The sequence below is a fragment of the Asparagus officinalis genome, chromosome 7 (assembly GCF_001876935.1).
Source record: "Asparagus officinalis chromosome 7, Aspof.V1, whole genome shotgun sequence".
Taxonomy (NCBI): domain Eukaryota; kingdom Viridiplantae; phylum Streptophyta; class Magnoliopsida; order Asparagales; family Asparagaceae; genus Asparagus; species Asparagus officinalis.
The window spans coordinates 40,601,107-40,620,371 of NC_033800.1; the positions used below are offsets into that span (position 1 = coordinate 40,601,107).

At 37.1% G+C, this 19,265-nt stretch overlaps 2 protein-coding genes across 2 annotated transcripts; both read right to left on the minus strand.

Moving 5' to 3' along the window:
• LOC109850958 (calvin cycle protein CP12-2, chloroplastic-like) lies at positions 3,369 to 3,969 on the minus strand. Its single transcript, XM_020421050.1, has one exon. The coding sequence runs from the start codon at positions 3,900 to 3,902 to the stop codon at positions 3,513 to 3,515; it is 390 nt and encodes a 129-aa protein (XP_020276639.1). The 5' UTR covers positions 3,903 to 3,969; the 3' UTR covers positions 3,369 to 3,512.
• Positions 4,579 to 17,006, minus strand: LOC109850959 (probable bifunctional TENA-E protein). Its single transcript, XM_020421051.1, has 3 exons — positions 16,907 to 17,006; positions 8,354 to 8,571; positions 4,579 to 5,309 (listed from the first exon to the last, which is right to left on the minus strand). The coding sequence occupies exons 2-3, from the start codon at positions 8,479 to 8,481 to the stop codon at positions 4,994 to 4,996; spliced, it is 444 nt and encodes a 147-aa protein (XP_020276640.1). The 5' UTR covers positions 8,482 to 8,571; positions 16,907 to 17,006; the 3' UTR covers positions 4,579 to 4,993.

Here is a 19,265-nt window from a genome sequence, read left to right on the forward strand (position 1 = left end):
TTGGTACTAAGCATACCCATTTTTCTCTCTCTCTCTCTCTATATATATATATATATACTCTTAGTATGGTATAGATACTAAGATATAAGAATATAAATATATGTTGATGTTAAGTTATAAAACAATGAAATATATTGGTTGGGGGTGAGGTTGATTAAGGGCCGCTCATTTCTCCGAATATCTGATTTTGAGTTTAGTAGTATATATATATATATACTCTTAGTATGGTATAGATACTAAGATATAAGAATATAAATATATGTTGATGTTAAGTTATAAAACAATGAAATATATTGGTTGGGGGTGAGGTTGATTAAGGGCCGCTCATTTCTCCGAATATCTGATTTTGAGTTTAGTAGCTTCAACCTGCACAAATAGAAACTCATAAGAGGACAAGACTTGGTTCCTCCATCGGTCCCTCCTGTTGGACCAATTGGAAGTGGGAGTCACTCTCGGGGGTGGGGGGGGGGGTCCTCTCAGCTACTCCTACCTTGCAGGGGGCTTCTAGCCGACTCTGATGTCGAGCGTCACTGCCGGTTGTTGCTTTAGTACGCGCGGTGCAATAGTGGCGCTGGTGCTGCTGGCTGAAGTCGTGGTTGTTTGAGGTCTTTGTGGCCATGGCTATCACCTTATAAGCTCGGGCATCCTCCATGTTCATGTACCCATGAGCTTTGACCATCATCTATTCATAATTGGCGACCATCTTCTTAGCAAGCGAGTCGGCAAACTCGTTGCTCTGCAAGCCGGCCATAAGGGCGGACATAGCGACCACACTCCCTAGGTCATTGACCTCCATTCTCTTCGCCTTGAACCTCTTGAAGTAGGCTCGAAGGATCTCTTTAGGCCCTTACCTCATCTGTATTAGCACATGAAGAGGCAACTGAAGTAGTTTGATGTGGCTGTGGAAGCCAGCTGAGGAGCTCACTGGTGAATGTTGCGAGTTGCTATTGGAGAGATTGAGAAATCTGCTGAGCCGTTTCTTCAAGTTGAGCTTGAGTATCGTAGCTTTGATGTGGTCCTACTAGGCGAGACTGATCAACCTTATGCTCAGAGCCAGACATGTTTTCTCAAAAAAGAAAGAAGGCCCTATGGTGTACGCCAATCTGTTGATGTTAAGTAACCAATCAGTCAAATATATAGGGGGAGATTGATTAGGGGGCCGCTCACTTCTTCGAATATCTAGTTTCGAGTTTAGTAGCTTCTAGCTTGCACAAATAGCAACTCGTGAGAGGACGGGACTTAGTTTCTCCGTTGTACCTCCGACGATCAAGTCAGCTGGTGAACTTGAGTGGGAAAATGAAGAATTGCGTGAGCTCTTTTTACTGCTAAGCAATTTCTAAGTAGGCTATTTTTCCAAGCAATATCTGCTAATTATACTGCACTATAATAAAGCGCTCACGCAGTTTTTCATTTTCCCACTCAAGTTTACCAGCTGACTTGATCAACGGAGGTACAACGGAGAAACTAAGCCTCGTCCTCTCACGAGTTGTATTTGTGCAGGCTAGAAGCTACTAAACTCAAAACCAGATATTCGAATAAGTGAGTGGCCCCCTAATCAATACCCCCCCATATATTTGACTGTTTGGTTACTTAACATCAACAATATATATAATGTAGTTATAAGTATACTTATATGTGTATATTATAAAATTACAGTAATATAAGTATAATTGTATATAAGTATATTGCATCTAGTATATATAAAAGTATATCATATAAGTAAACTGTATTACTGTACTTAAATAAGCATAATGTAAGTATGTAACAAATACATATATAACTATATAATACATATTTATAAATAAGTAATATATACAAATGTGTTTCTCTCTCTCAAGTTATAACTTATAAGTATATACAATATATTTACATATAATATATGTATATATAATATATAGCTATATAATAATATGTAAGCATATACTAATACATACTTATATAAATATAATAAGATTAATCTAATTTTTTAGCAATTTTACTTAAAAAAAAGGAAAAAAAGAAAACAACCGGCTTGGCCCGGCGCCCGGGCTGATCGAGCCCGGGCCCGATTTTCCAGTCCGGGCCGGCTCGTTAGGACAAGGCTAAAAATACCTTTCTATATTTGCCAAAGCTCTGCGGTTAGTACAGTGTGAGTGTAAGAGCTCTTCGGCACATGCATTTATTTATGGATTTTTATCAAATATCATGTCTACCCTCACACGGGTGGGTCTAATTTCTTTATTTTCTATATCTGATTTCTTTAGTCTCTATTAAGTATCTTCTTTGAGTATGTATGTGCTTCCAAATCCAATTGCAATGAATTTTTTTATTTGGATTATTTCTCTTTCTTGTATATTTTTAATCTGTACTCCACTTTTCTTATGATATAAGGCTAATATATAGGATGAATATGATATTACTCTTTAAATTGCTTCATAATGTTGTGAACATAGTTTGTTAGATGAAAAATCAGATTACTTGAATCAGAAATTAAAAATTAGATAGGGTGAGCTGGATTTTTTTTCTTAGTTATCTTGAAATTCAAAAGGAAATTCAAAATAAGAGCGTAAATAGCTTTTAATACTTGTTATAACAATATTTATTGCAACTTATTTATTTTAGTCGTAAACATTAGCTTATTGTAACTTACACACATACATGATAACATTGTTTGTCTCCATTCTTTAGTATTATGTGATGAATAACTAATGACAATTACAACTATATGCTATAAGTTTCATCTCATGTTCAGAACAAGGGGATTTAAAATGTTCTCTCATGTTTGTCATTGGTGCAAACCATTTGTGCGCTTAATTCATAAAAAAGCTATGTACTCCAAGCAGAAAAGAAGCAACATGAAAAGAAAAGAAATTCATCACCATTCAATTTAAAATGAAACCTCACATGAAACAAAATTTTGATATATAAATCAAAGAAATCAGATCCACCTCTGCAAGAACGAGCATAATACTTGTGAAAAGAACACAAATTGGCTTCGTGTCAACAATTTACAAGCCTAATATAAAACATGATTAGCCTCACACCGACAACTTACATGCCTAATAAAATAAAAATGAGTCTCACGCTCAGAAAGTCACGTACCCAACAATATTCATGCCTTACATTAGATGCTTCTTCGAGGCTACTGAATTTATTGGTCATCTGATGTATGAAGGCAGGGCAGCAATAGAGTCATCCTCAACCAACTTAGCTCTAGCTTTTGGCTACTACCAATTGAAATTTGATTAGTATAAAAAAATTCATCACCACCCCTTTCGATAATTATAACACAAGGAAATAGCACAAAGATTTTAACTAAAGAACTATTATATAAAACTAAATCACCACATAGGAGCCCTTATCCACCACAATCACCACCACCACCAACATCACAAACATAAAACTGAATTACTAATAACCATTCACTGTTTCCATTTATGGGATCTAAAACCACATATAAAAATACAAGAAAAATGATTAATAATACAAATAATATAGTTCAAACAACCCACCATCCAAACTCTTGTTCAAGATCAATCTTCATAGGTTCTGCACTCATCAGTCTCCGGGTTATCCTTGCAGTAGGCCTCCAGAGGATCAGAATCCTTCGCCTTGTCGCGTGCATGGCTTGCCGCAGCACTGAGCTCCTCCACCTCATCCCACGCAGCCGCACACTCTCCGCTTTCATTGTCGCCTGCGCATGCCTCCTTTGCCTTTTCAATGCTCTCCTCTACCTTGCCGGATATACCTGAAGGCGTTGGCGTGCTGTGGACAGGCTGTACGGCCACCATGCGACCTGCTCCATAGCCGATCTTGGTGTTCCAGGACACAAGGCTCCGTTTTGGAGCTTTTGGGATCTCTGACTTGCTGGAGATGACTCCTCTTGGTGTTGAGAGGCTTACACCGGAGAGAGCAGCGGCCATTGCTTTCTTCTCTACTTGGTTTTTGGTTTTATTGTTTAGTTTGAAGAAGATAAAGGATGGTGCAATAGAGGGAGGGGTTTTTGATGGGGCGGGGGATCTTCTCGGGTCACTCATTTCTTATCATTTGGTGGCCAATGGGAGGAGGACAAATAAGTGGGTCTGCAGATATTTTTACTGAATATGTCAAATTTGAACTAGATGGGGGGGAAAAATCTATATATATGGCAAGATGCAGAGCGTAGGGGCCAGATTATAGACCTTTTTCTCAAATCAACAGATGAGTAATATTGGGTTCTCATGTTTGATGAGGACATGGTTGATGTAATACTAGATATTTGCTAGTTTTGTGTCCACGTCCTTCACCAAGCGTCCATACATGTGTTAGCTTAGGTAAGTAATTGGGATGTCATTTTTCTTTACCCACAAGTGTAGCTCTGTAGTTCATTCAATTAGTCATAAGACGCAATCATAATTTAGATATTATTCATGAGGCGTAGCTTGGATGGCAAAGGGTTAGGTTCGTTTCAAGGAGAGGTAACTTTACACAACTTTTCCCCCCAAAAGAAAATAAATAAAATGAAATTCTAAGAGCAAATTTCACAAAACTACCACAAATTCTGTGAACTGCAGACAAATACCGTACGTGAATTACTCGAAATTTAAGGACATTAAATGCTTAGAGAAAAGGTCTAAACTATCCTTGAAAATAGGAGTGGAGAGAGCAAATATAGAGGATATCTAAAGTACATGAATACAAAATTGTTCACCAACATGTCATGTGAACAATTTACCTCAAAATGTCGCCAAACATGGTACTCCAGCGTACTAAATTCATATTTTCTATCAAAGTTCATAATAGTTTTGTCAATTTCTAAACATAGTTTTCAATAATGCTCCAAAATTCCACGAAACTAGAAGTAGGAAGTACTCTCCACAGTAAAATGAAAAAAACAACTAGGAATGGAAGATGAACTTGAGTTTTTATGCAGCTAAGATTTTATTTTTAGATTACTTTGTTTAATCCACCTCTTATTTGACAGTGTTGCAGTCACTGGTTACATGAGAAACCATCCTCCACAAGAAGATAAATTTTAAGATTCACCTGAACTCATGTTCCAGAAGTTAATCTCATGTGACAGAACACTTAGGAATACCTCTTCTGCCTTTGCAACTTCTTCACTTGCTGCCTTCTCCAGACACCTCTCCGCAATTCTCTGAAGAGAGTGGCTATACTGACCAAAGTAAGCATTTCCCCATCTTTGGCAAGTCTCCATAAGTTCTTCAGGAGTGTTGGAGCCATTTTCTAAGCAAAGGGAGAAGCTTTCTTGATACACAGTCTCAATGGCCCAAAAGGCAGAGATCGCGATGGTGTAGCTGACCTCTGGAGCAGTCAAGCCTTGCAGAAACCTGGAATAACACTCTAATGAATTAAACACCTTCAATTCTTTTGGTATGAATAGTTTATCGGTATGGGCGTAGATGTTTTCATTTGGACATCTTGTTTGGGCTACTGGATTTATGTTCTTAATTTCCTGGCGTGGATATTGGCAGGAATTAATTGAAACTTTAGCATGTGCTCATGAACGCACACCTTTGGCTAATTTGATTCGATGGAGAGATAAGCCAGTGACGCTTTCCATTGTGCAAGCAAGATTGGTTGGACTAGCACATTTTTCTGCAGGTTATATATTTACCTATGCAGCTTCTTCTCATTACCCCTCGGCTCAGGGAAAATTATCCCACAAGCAAAGGAATTGCATAGTACAAAATAACATAAAAACAAAAAAAATTCAAAAAAGATGTGCACCTCCCGCTCAAATTGTACCATTTTCGGACAAAAATAGATAGGAGACTTTTGATAGAATCAGAGTCAATTTCATATAAATTTCGTAGTATATAAATGAACGGAACTATTACTATTTCATCTATGTTGAATAACCAACCGCGCCCCATGCTGGACTTACATATTGTACTTTTCCAGTTAGTCCATAAGGATCGGACACCCATATTCCAGGATCATACAAACATGTTACATGAAATGCGCCAAAGCCAAAGCAAGCCACCACTGAAAGAAAAAAAATGAATTCCAAAAATCTTGGGCAAATCCAAAGAGGGTTTTCCCGTACGTTCATCACAGAATATTTCTAGGTCCTAATACACCCAATGCCAGATGGCCGTCAAAAAGCACAAGTTAGAAAACACAATATGTGATGTGCCCCGTCACACCTTTATAACTCCAAATACTCAAATTCGTTACAATTCCTCCTGAAATATTCCAACCATCCCACGAATTAGTTATTCCTAAATGAGTCATGAAGGGTATAACGAGCATACATTGTCTCCACATTGGGTCAAGAACGGAGTCAGAGGGATCAAAAACCGCTAACCTCCTTTTGCTGCTAGGATTGGAAATCCTGTATTTTACATATCCATACGAGCGAGTCCTTGGGTTTCCAAAATAGTGTAATGTAAAAAGAAGTGCTTTGAATCATTGCTATTTGACTCAGACTTGTTCTGAAAACGTTGAGATATTTTGAATTGTTTGTTGACACATACAAAGTAAGGGAAAACCTCTAAAATGATTTCAATATTGGACCTTGGACATATAATAGTTCCGACTTTGATCGTTACGGATTAGTACCAAGATCGAGTCCTAGGCAAGCAGACCTAATTTTAACAGTCGGGGCAGTAACAACGAAAATGGTTGCTTCTTTAGTGCGATTATATGAGCAAATGCCTGAACCAAAATATGTCATTGCTATGGGAGCCTGTACTATGCCTGAACCAAAATATGTCATTGCTATGGGAGCCTGTACTATTACAGGAGGGATGTTCAGTACTGATTCAGAAGATGTACTAGCAGTACATCAAAGATCCAGTCATCGATTCTCCCGATAGGCCACAATTAACGCGAGCAAATGAAGGCTCTTGCACGAAAACTACCATGCGTAAACCACTATTGCAAAAATTCTACTGGGAAAGCTGTAACTTATAACTTGGTCACTAGGGTGATGCAGGAAATAGAAAGTTTATGTGAACTTTCTCCTTATCTTGTTTTACTTATAATTTAGATCTCTCATTGAGGTCGTTTGATCAATTCATGTATTTTTTGACTTTCTCTTCTTGCTGTACCTGGTTGTGATACCCTTGTGGTTTCTGTTTAGTATCATTGCTTTTTAATATCAGCATTAAAAAGCAATATACAATAGTACAATGATTGGCAATTGTGCATTAAGGACTGGAAATGAAAGGAAACAGCAACTGATAATTACAACCCAGGGTTGTCATAAGAGAATTCAAAGAAGGTTCCTTGCAAACAATATCAATATCTATAATCCTAGTATATTTTAGAAAACAAATTAACAGCTAGCAGCCTAGCACTATTAAAGCTACTATCAGCCAAGTTAGTAGATCCGTCCAACAAAGAAATTCCTGTATGGCAGTGTCCGGTAGCTATTTGTGTGGCGCACGCATTTGGTGTTCTACAACTTTATGTAACAACTTGGATAGTTTTCTTAGCCAATAACTGCTTTACTGACAACATAGGCAAAAGACAAATATAAATTCCATCAAGGAAAATACTATGCTGAAGAAAACTACACAGATTGGTTGATGAAATACAATTTGCTCAGACAACCATTACCTTGTAGGTAATACCTAGGTGTACCGTTAGAAAGGATAAGATATGCATAATAAAATCAGTCAATGATTATATTTTTATCTGATAAATATTTTAAAAATATTTGCATGACACACAGTTCATTCTGATTCATGGGAAGGGAAACGGGAGCATGGTATGTCACTTATTTGGAATCAAGAATGAGGAGTGTAGGCTTATACAGTACAGCTAGGAAACATGGTTCTGCTTTAAGTTTGGTTTTCAAGTATGGAATCTGAGGATCTACAATAGTCAAATTCAGAAAAAACATGTTATTTGATATTTGTAATGGTAAAAGAACCCTGAGAATAATGTTGCAATTAATGTATGCATACTTTATTTGCTTAATTTCCTCACGCGTTTCATGTTTCTTTTTTCAGTTAAAACAGTTTGAAAATTTAAATGGTTTGAGTTATAGATCGGGCTACAGGAGTTAGCAAACTGTGTCGCGTTCTACCACAGTCCAGCTCGCAGACGTCCTTATTCCGGGACGATTGAACCCGGGTCACAGTTTGCTATAGCGTGTCATGCTCCCAACTATGATTTAGAACTTAATGCATATAAGACATAATCTCATATATACTCCTAGAGGTATGAGCGTGGTGCACATTTGTGTGCTTTTTTTTTCAGGGGTAGGGAGGTGGAGGATGGACGATTGGAGAAAACGGGCCAAGGCAAAGCTTAAACAGGAAATCAGAGTCCCATAAGTTATTCTGGTTCTCACATGGTGAGAGAAAAGGCATTTTCTTCTTGAAGATTGAGTTGCAGTAAACTATAGACATAAAAAACATACCTGCAGTATTCGACATTTGCCTTCTGAGAAGCAGTAGTAAGCAGATGAACATCCCATTTGGAAGCTTCCTTTTTGAACCATGAGAGCTCATCGTTTATAGAAGCCACACCGCCTAAAATTACTTCCATGTCAGATGGATCATCTGATTGCTGACAAGCCTTAAGCAGAACACTTGCCACAAACGGGACAAATTCCCTAACAAATATGTAGTCCTGACTCTACAGAAGCGTTAAAAAAGAAAGGAAAATTAAATTGTTACAGGCTAGGAAAAATGATCCAACAAACAGTTTTCACAAGACTAAAATTAAAAGACTAACATCATGGTTGTCAGAAGGGTATAAGCTTGCACATTGACACATCAACATTTAGGTTATCGGAATGCCTTGACTCGCTATTTAAATGTTAATACACAATTGCAGCTAATGATCCAGTATAAGACATTACTATAGATGTATAAATGACTATTAACAGTCTTCCAAAAAGGTCAGATAAACCGGACAACCAGATAGTCATATTACAAAAATGATTAACAACAGAGCCTGACATCTAAATATATTGCAAGAGTAGAGGTCACCCTTCCACGAACAGCAACGATGAAGAAAAGGAGAACCACCAATGCCAGCTTGACGAAGCACCTTGCTGATCATAACCTGATACTTGGGCTCCATGAGAACCACCAGAAGAACTATCATATGATCGCCTAGGTATGTCTTCAGTTAAGTAAATATATCATATCATACTCAATATATCATATCTATATTATATGCATTGTGACAGATATTCATGAATAGTTTACCACTACAACATATGTATTGAACTATCAATATTTTAAACGAAGGGAGTATCATCGTATTTTCCAGAAAAAGAAGAGTGCAGAACCAGTTGCAAGCTGGATTGTTTATATCCTCTTGAACCATATCTTGCCCATTTCCAGCAGCTATCGAATGACGTGGTCAATTGCAATTTCATTAAGAGAGGAAAAAAGGATAGTTATGATACTTAAGAAACACTTTTCAAAGGGGTACATCAGTACTGGATCGAAAGCGATTAGAAGTTGCACTTAATTTTCCCAAAAAATGATTTTATGCATTCCTAGCTAAAAATACTGAGATGCATGTTTTTTATTTAGTCCAGGTAGGTTATCTCGATTAGTGCAGGTAAGGCATCCGTCCAATTGAAGGCTAAAACAAATTGAAAAGTATAAGGAGTTAGCTAGAATAAAGAAGTACACTTTGTTAATCAAGATTGTTTCCTTGATTGAATTAAAAAAAGCATTTATTTGATTTCCGCAAAGGTAGTTTAGTAATACATGACATATATGTGCTAGAGTTTAGTAATACATGACATATATGTGCTAGGAATCCGGGTCAAAACCAATGTTTTGAAAAATGCGTTTGATAACTCATAACTTGTTTCATTATTAATGAGATAAAAATGTTACATAGCACAAGCAGAAAACACACAGGGCACTTAACGGCCAAAAAATGCGTTTTACAAGCATTTTGTTAAATGGTTATACAACCTAAGTTTTTTAAGGTTATATTGATTATCAGATTTGAACACATGGATCACTCTCCACTATCCAAATCTAATAACCCCCACTTTATCACTATGAAATCCCCAATCCTAAACCGTAGCGCCCTAAAATATCTCTTGACTTCCCTCAGTGACACGAGAACTTCGACGCGGAAACCTTCAACTACGGAAACCTTCAACAATGAGATCTCAGCAACGAAAGCCTAACTCCTCCATCTACATCTCTTCCCCTCCTCGTCTCCATCTCCATCGAGATCCACTCTAAGTCCCCATCTCAGCGATGAAATACCTCCATCTCCATCGAGATCCACTCCTCGTCTCCATCGAAACGATGCCCTAGCACCTCTAGGGAAATCTCAGTGCTCAAAGGCTGGCTAATTCTACACATCTCAGTGACAAAATCCCCTCGTCTCTCTCCATCCCTACCTCTCTCCGAAGGCTTTCTCCAGTGATTTGGCCAGAATAGCGAGGTAACAAGGTTTTACGTATTTATGATGATCTGTTTGAAAATTTTGATTATTCTGATTATTAAGTCATTGTGAATCGTAAATAATTAATAAATAATATAATCTATGTTATGCGTTATGCTTTTTGCATCTTTTTCCACAACCCTTAACAAGAGATAAGTGTTATCGTTATTTTCAACATTGGTCAAAACTAAGAGGAAAAATGAAGCATCTTGATGGCCCTTCCCTTTTGTCTGATCCTAAAGTTTGCTTTTAAATTTCATTTTAACGAGTAACGTTCCTCTGTTACTAAATATAACTCCAAGGAGCTTCTCGTACAAAATGGTTATTAGTTTAAAACTTTGCTGATCTGATGGTGAATGGAATGAGCAAACAGCAGTTGTGCGAATGATCTTGTATATGCATACATGTAGCTGACAGATTAAAAATAAGATCATCTTAACAGTGTATTTCTTGATATGAACAAATACCAGAGAAATATCATATCTGCACTGCAGAGCAACATATGGCATGATATCAATTATTTGCAAACAAAGGTGCCATCTATAACCAATGAGAAAAAATTTTCACATAATCTTTTAATGGTCAATGAGAAAAAAATTATCTTTGTTTGTGTTGAAAATTCCAACTATACTTCCCATTTAGTTTAGGACAATAATCATTATTCTATTATTGACCAGCAGCTCCAAAATACCCCTAATGGGTCAGAATCAAAATCCACAAGGACAGTCAGGAAGGCCAAATTTCAGTGTACTATAGTATCCATAATATCACATACACTGTGTGCCAAAATGTATCTCCCTTGAAATTCAAAATTTTTTAACCAAGGTGCCAAAATTGCCAGTGTAGTGAAAACATTTTAGTTACTTTCTCCAAGTTATTTACACATCATCCCAGAAAAATAATATTAAAAATTTAAATATTAAAAATATAGTACATAAATATCAAAATTTAGTTGTATCAATCATAATGTGTCATTGTGTGAGTGCATGACCTGTAAATTAGCATTCATGCAAAATAAGTATCTTAACAAGAATCAAATGGTCACAATTTCTACAAACCATTCATCTGCATGTAACATATTTCCAGATATTATATAATATGTAATATAGTATATAAATACAAATATATCAGGAAGAAAATTTTGAAAATCAGAAAATTTTGAAACTGGCTAAGTCTCTCATTTTGGTACAAAGATAACCAGCTAACCATCTAACAACCAACTCAGTGTGTTGCTCACAACTCCTTAAAGAAATAATTTCTGTGTAGTTACAAATATAGTTCCAGATTTCTTGACAACAAAGGTAATTGGGTAGGCGACATAATTGCATACTTTTCAGAAATATATGCTGCGACTTAAAGCCAAGCAAGTGATTGACATTGGGATAGAAACCACAATCAACGTGTCTATAACCATATATGCCACCTGATAAGCAAATAGTATTACAAATATGTAAAAGCTAAGGGAAAAAGTCTATGAATGTATGCATGCAATGCGCCCTGCGGCAAGAGGACTTTCCAGTGGATGATCAATAGATATTGACATGATGGTGGCAAAATTGAGACTATATGAATAATTCATACATCTTCCTTTGAAAAGCAGAGTTGGCTTGTAATGAAGAAAGCCTATCATATGCCATGTAATGTGCCCTGGGGCCAGAGGACTGTCCAGCAGATGTTAAATTGATATTGAGCTTAAGGGGGCCAAATTGATACTATAAGAATAATTCACACATTTCCTTCAAAAAGCACAGTTGTTTTCCTACTGAATTGACATTCCAGTTACATCTCTTTATACAAACATTTATGACTATACTAATGCTCACTCTCTTCCGCTATCATGTTTATGATAACCGATGTCATTATTTTATGCTACTTGTTGGGCTTTAGCTCACCAATTGTGGCTGCAACCAACTACACGGACAAGGAAAAGAATTACACAAAGCTTGCTGACTGAGTATGTGAAAGTAAATCTTGAAAGTGTCATTTTATTTTGGAATGTATATACACACAAAAGACATAAGTGTGGGTTGGGATCTATACATGTATAATATAGTTTTAAATATCGGCCGATAAATCGATATAATTGGCGATTTATCGGTTTTAAGCCCTTCCGCTATGATAAGTTCATATTTTAACCAGTTATCATTTTAGGGTAATTATCGGCCATAAGTCAATAAATCGGCCGAGTTTAGCGGTATAAATTAATAGAATTATCGGTTAGTGATCTTAAACATGCGTACTTACATTTGGTTAGTGATCTTAAACATGTGCGTTTACATTTTGGTATGTTTATATTTTATTAAGTTTCTACAGTTGGTTAGTTTATCTTGTTATTCGCTTGTATGTTATTCAAGATTATATTTTAGGACGTTATATTATGCATGCACAGTTGCACACCCATCAATATGACACTCTGATAAATACTACTTATACCCGATATATCCCTGATTTCCGCCATACGATATGGATTTTGACCGTCCGATAAATCCGCTATAAACAATATTTAAAATCTTGTATATCTTGAATAATGGTGGTGAATTAGTTTTCTCAAAGAATATTAGCTCCAATTTAAGTTGCATGAAGTTTACCAGAGAACTATTTAATCTACTGTTTGATGTCAAATGTTGTATATTAGCAGGTTTCCATGTTACAATCTGTCTGGGCGTGACATCTTTCTCTGTCTCTTCTATTCGCAGCGATACTGCAAACCCGTATGTAGGGCACATATGAAATGGCTGCTTTGTTGGCCAACAAATCACATTAAAAAGGGGAATCCTCGGGCCTTCTAATATGTAAATTTCTTTAATAAAATGTCTTAAGCTATTAGGGGATTCCTTTGGGTCCTCTAATAAAATTTAACAATTGTTTTCAAAACGAGGAACATAGAACCCTACTAACTGCTTAATAGAATCATATAAGAAAATATCACTATTCCAAATTATATTATCACCTTGCTTGCAAATATGAAATTCAAAAATCTATTAACATGCTAGATATATAACATGCTAGATATATAACAAGTAAAATCTGATCTCTGTCTCACAACTAATACTAGAGTCTTTAGCTTCATGGCATGACCTAAACTGAAATCCTATTGGCTTTAGTTGTCTAGTAACGAATAATTTGGCTGCCACCTGTCCCGCTAATAGAAAAAGTACAAGTAGGATCCAACTCAGGGCACACTTGTTAGCTACAATTCTCTTTTGTCTCATAAAAAAATAGTGGTCAAACAATCTGCAATCACCAGGACTAGCTTCACTTGCCTTAGCAAATACAGTTACTCTTACTCTTAAGCTTCAAAATCCTTACTTTGGGGAGCTAATTTGTTTACTTTCTTGATTATAAGTTAGGTGCTAAAGCCTAATATACAGAGGAAATAATTTTCCTTGATCAGCAAGAGTTTATATAATCTATGCCCCTGAAAAGAGCATGATTAAGAGTTTATACTTCAGTCCCTCACTCCTAATTTGGTCATTGCTTCTACCCCTAACCCCTTTATATGGATAAATTATCCTATTCATTAGGCCAAAATGAAGATCCCGCTAAAATTCAATTTCATGATAGAATGTCTGTATTTAATGTTTGGCTAGTTCATCAAGCTAAAGCAGCAAAAGAATTTCAAATGACAAAATCTAGTTACCATCAAGTACGATCTTTCTCATATGGACAGGTCGACGAACCTCATCAACCATGTATTATTAGGCTAAGCCAAAGTCATGCCAAGAAAGAACATATATGCATGTTTTGACAGTTTGCGGAAAAGATCAGGTTAAATTCATTCAAAATTGTCAAGCACAACATGACTCCAACTACACACTAATTATTAAAGTTGCAACTCTAGTCAATAAAATACTATATCCAAATTGATGTAGGACAAATTTGAAAAATAGATCTGCAGACTGATGCAGATAGTGTTGTTAGTAATTCAAATTTGATATTTGAATTTTATTTTAGGACTTTAGTTTTGATTTATATATTTAGTTAGATTTGAATTTTCAATTAGTAGTTTGAAATTTATTTTCATTGCGACAGAGTTGTTGCGGATGTTGAACTGTAGTAGGATTGGATGAAGATTTGTATTTTGAATCACAGATTTAGATTTCAAAGTTTAGTATAGATAGGACTTTGAACCCTATCTAAATGGGTCATTATTTTCATGGAAAAATTTTAAAAACCATCCTATTTACAAAAATATTTGCAAAAAACGACCTATTCTAAAAAAATTTATTAAAACCGACCCAGTTTCAGCCGTTTCAGTCGTTAGGCTAAAACTGAGTCGGTTTTGACGAAAAAAAGTCTGAAACTTCACGGGACTTGAAGTCCCGTGAAGTTTAGCAACCTATAATGACTTTAATTAAGGACGACAATTCTTTCACGGGACTTCAAATCCCGTAAAAATTTTAGATTAAAAAAACTTTACAGGACTTCAAGTCCCATGAAGTTTGAGCTGAGAATTTAACGATGCAATTTGAGGCTTTGGCCATACACTGATTGGAAGCGTTTGAGGATTTGATGGCACTAGAGAATGTAGCAGGAGAAGTGAGAAGAGAGTGAGGGAGCAAAAATTGGCCATTTGGGACTATCTATTATGTGTGTTATGTGATTGTGAGTTGGGATTTTGGGAGATACTTAAAGGTTTTCGGGGGGCGATTATTGGGGATTTGGGATTGTTATGGTTGGAGGTATTTGTGAGCGGATTCTGAGGTTGGAGAGCGTGTCAGGTGGGGTTTTGAAGCGTGGAAAGCTGCCGAGTCTGCTGTTGTTATTTGTCGAAAAGTTGTTTTCACAGTTGTGGGCCTGAGACTTAGTAAAATAAACTTCACGGGACTTGAAGTCCCGTGAAGTTTTTCTAAACTAAAAAATTTCACGGGACTTGAAGTCCCGTGAAAGAATTGTCGCCCTTAATTAAAGTCATTTTAGGCTGCTAAACTTCACGGGACTTCAAGTCCCGTGAAGTTTCAGATTTTTTTCATCAAAACCGACCCAGTTTCAGCCCGACGGCTGAAACTAGGTAGGTTTTGACCATTTTTTTTAGATAGGTCTTTTTTTGCGAATATTTTTGTAAATAGAATGGTTTTCAAAATTTGTCCTTATTTTCATTGTAATTAGGGAGTATAAAAAAATTATAAAATAAAGTTGAGAAAGGTTTTATCATGAGATTTGCTGATCTGGTGGGCATGTGATTGTCAATGCGTAAAGCTAAAGAAAAGGTTAGATGTTATGTGTGAATTCGATGTAATTGTAATTTATCTTCGTTTTATTTGTTTCCCATATCAATCTAGCCATTTGTTGTTTTCCATAAAACCAAATCTTCTTCCCAATTAAATTGCAATTGTATCCGCTATCCAAAAGAAAACAATAAATCACTTCCTCCAAAACAGCCACACAAAAATGAACAGCCAAGTGTCCCTTTAGTGCTAGGTGACAACTTGTTAACATTATTTTTCAAAAGAAATCAGAAAAAAAAAGCATTACTCTTTTCTCCTCTTTGTGATCAATTAAATTGTTGTTGATCACTTTAGACAAGTCCCTCACAGTTTCGCGTCAAAAATTCTATAAACCATAATGTAATCAAGCTAAGATTAAGTCCAAAACATAATTATGGACCGCAAAATCATTAAACTAAACTTAATTTGAAAACCTCATAATTATGGCCCCAATAGTGCTTAAAATAAAAATAACTCAAATGTGGATTCTATAAAATGGAATTTCCTTATGCTAAACAAAACTACAAAACTTCCAAATCATGACCCAAAACATCCCCAGACTAAACAAAACTACTACACCTTACATTATTGAGGTGTCCTTGCTCCCTAATCTAAAGAAATTACAAAGATCCAAACTATTGAGTAGAACACTTCTAAACTAAATATAAATTACGAAATGTCAAATTACACACTAAAATGTCCCTAAATCAAAAAAGTTACAATTTCTAGATCCCATGGATGAGAATGTCGTTAAACAACATCCAAATTTAAATCTTAATGACCCTAAATCCCAGGGATTCAAATGTCCCAAAACTAAAAACCAGATAAAGTCTACGGATCAGAATGACCGTAAACTAAGAATTTGGATCTCATTGACCAGAATGTCCCTAAACTAAAACATCAAAATTAAAGGACCAAAGATGTCCATATATGCTAACTAAAATCGAAATGATTGAGATGCCTCTTCCATTTTAAATATAGCTTCGTACAATGGAAGTTCCCAAATCAAGACAGTGATATGAAGTTCAATGACACAAAATAAAAATACACTTCTTGTTTTAACAATGTAACTTGGGGGGTATGCCCACAGTTAAGCCTTGTAGTTTATACGGAATTCATAAAGAGTACATGTTATACTAAAATTTTATGACACAAATAAATAAAGATTCACTGAGGCAAAACTCCACAATAGGAACTTGGGCAAACACGAGTCTAATAACAATAACGAGCCTCACAAGGAAGAGAGACAACATCGAAAGTTATAAGGCCCGCTTGGGAAAATTTACATGAATAATGAGAAGAAATTGAAATAGGAGAGAGAAGAGGAAAAGGAAGCTTACGAGCCACCGCCTGAAAGCGGAGATATCGACGGTGCCGTCTCTGATGCTGAGGATGAAAGGATGGCGCGTAGCCTTATCGTAAATCGGACGGTGCCTGTCCTTCTCCTGCAGCTATCGCCGACGCCGCCTCCCTCCATTTCCCTTTCTCCTCCTCGTTTAACTTCGACTCCTGAAGCCGAAGGGCGTTTTATTTTAAGTCATGGGCCTAATCGCCCTATTAGTTAATTTGGGCCTAAGGCTGCATCGTGTAATCAAACTAACGGAAGAGGTTTGGGCTGAGCTAGGCCGACTGTTCATAAAGGACAAATATGTTGTAGAGCAATTTTAATCCGCTTTTCTATGGCTAAAATTGCAGTTAAATACGTTGTAGTTGACCAAAGTTTGCACTTATATGCTCTTAGTTGTTTATTAATGCATTTAAGCACCCTAATATTTTCTAAAACGGCTTGTTAGTATCGTGATAGTCTAGGTCTTCTGACGTATCAAAGGGGGAAAAAAGAGAAGGAGGAAAAATAAAAAAAAAGAAAAAAGCTTCGTTTTACCCTTCTCTTTGAATGAGGAGAACATGCACCATTGTCCACTCGTGATAATCTAGGTCTTAAAGTCATCATTGGATCATTAGCTCCTGAAAATAACTACTCCTCTAGTAAATGTAGGATAAATATAAAAAATTAACACTTCTCCCTCATCCTCCATCACCTAAGCTAGCCATTCATTAATTGCTCTCATGATATCCTTCAATGACATGGGATCAATGATATCCCACCAATCACAACGACCTTTACCTGTTGGTACAAACACCAGTTTCCTTCTTTTTAGTGTGGATCTTTAAAAAAAAACCAAACAAATGAAATAAACTAATAGTTATTAGTAGCAACTTTCAGATTATGTTGAGGCGAGCTTTGAGAGGAGACCCTTGAAAGGGAAACCGAAGGCTGAGGTCATTGACGTCCTGGAGTTGATGCTCGATGAACCCCTTGAAAGGGAAACCGAAGGCTGAGGTCATTGACGTCCTGGAGTTGATGCTCGATGAACTCATAAGCCTCCTCTCTTATGCATTGACGTCCTGGAGTTGATGCTCGATGAACTCATAAGCCTCCTCTCTTATGTTGGTTGAAGGCGAAAATTCGAAAATTGATAGGCTTTGTGGGTCGCTCATTAGCAGAGCAGATCTTGGATCTGACTTTTTTAGCTCTAAAATGGTTATTTCGAATACCTCTCGCGTGAGAGTTGCTGTGTAACGGCTAGCCGAAAAGGCATTATCCAAGTGATCCCTCACAAGGCCTTTGTATTCGTCAGGATTGAGTTGAGGCGGAATCCTGTGAGATAGATCTGCCTCAAGCTGTTGTATTCGCGAATAGAGCGCTGCTTCCGTGCCAGTGTTCTGTGCGCGCACATGCGCGCCAGCGCTTCTTCTTCCGGTTCCGGCTCCATAAGATCGTTGATATAAAAAGCATCATCGGTTCCTGTCGTTGACTGAAAGGAAGATTCTGTCCAGGTGGTTGAGCTGTCTCGGGTTGCGGATTCGATCGGGCATCAATGTCAAATGTTTCTTACATTCTCAAGCATGCTCTAATTGACAAGTTAGTCCAAGAATCGTAACAGCTTACTATCACAAACCAGGAACTGAGCCTCCATAAGCAAGCTACCAAATTTTGAATTATATATGTGCAGATGTAAGTGTTGCGCGCCTTTGCGGAAGCGTGCTCGCACACCGAACGAGTCCGTAAGCACGGGAGAAGATTAACAAACCTAACTCGAGTACAATCCAATCTAAATATGACAAGCCAATCACAAACACATATATTTTACGTGATTCGGCAATTTACCTACGTCTACGGGAGCGACACAAATAATTTCTTATTAATCACAAGAAATTACAAATAAGAGAGAAGATCTCAAGCTTGAGATTTCTCAATCAAATAGCGGATGATTTTAATCTAAAATCACCGCTCAAACTCTCTCTTAATTACTCAACCCCCTTCTTAAATCACAGCCCCTATTTATTACAGAGGGTAGAGGACAAATCGGGCTCACACGCAAAGGGGAAAATCGCTGTCGCTAGAAATTTTGCTCCCAGCTCTCTGTCCGCTCAAAAGAATCGCAAGAATAGAGTTTCCCTTTTATAGGGAAACCCTAGATCTCCTTTGGCTATAGCACAGGCGAGCCCCATCAGGCGACTCCCCCTCGCCTCGCCACGCCCGCCCGCAGGCGAGATCCACACAGGCGACCTTTCTCGCCCTCGCGTCGCCAACATGCGAGCTTCCTCACCGTCGATCTACATGCGAGCTCCTCCTTCGAGCTCCTCCTTCGAATCGAGGTCAGTTCTTCAATTCTCCACCTCGTCCATTATTTGATA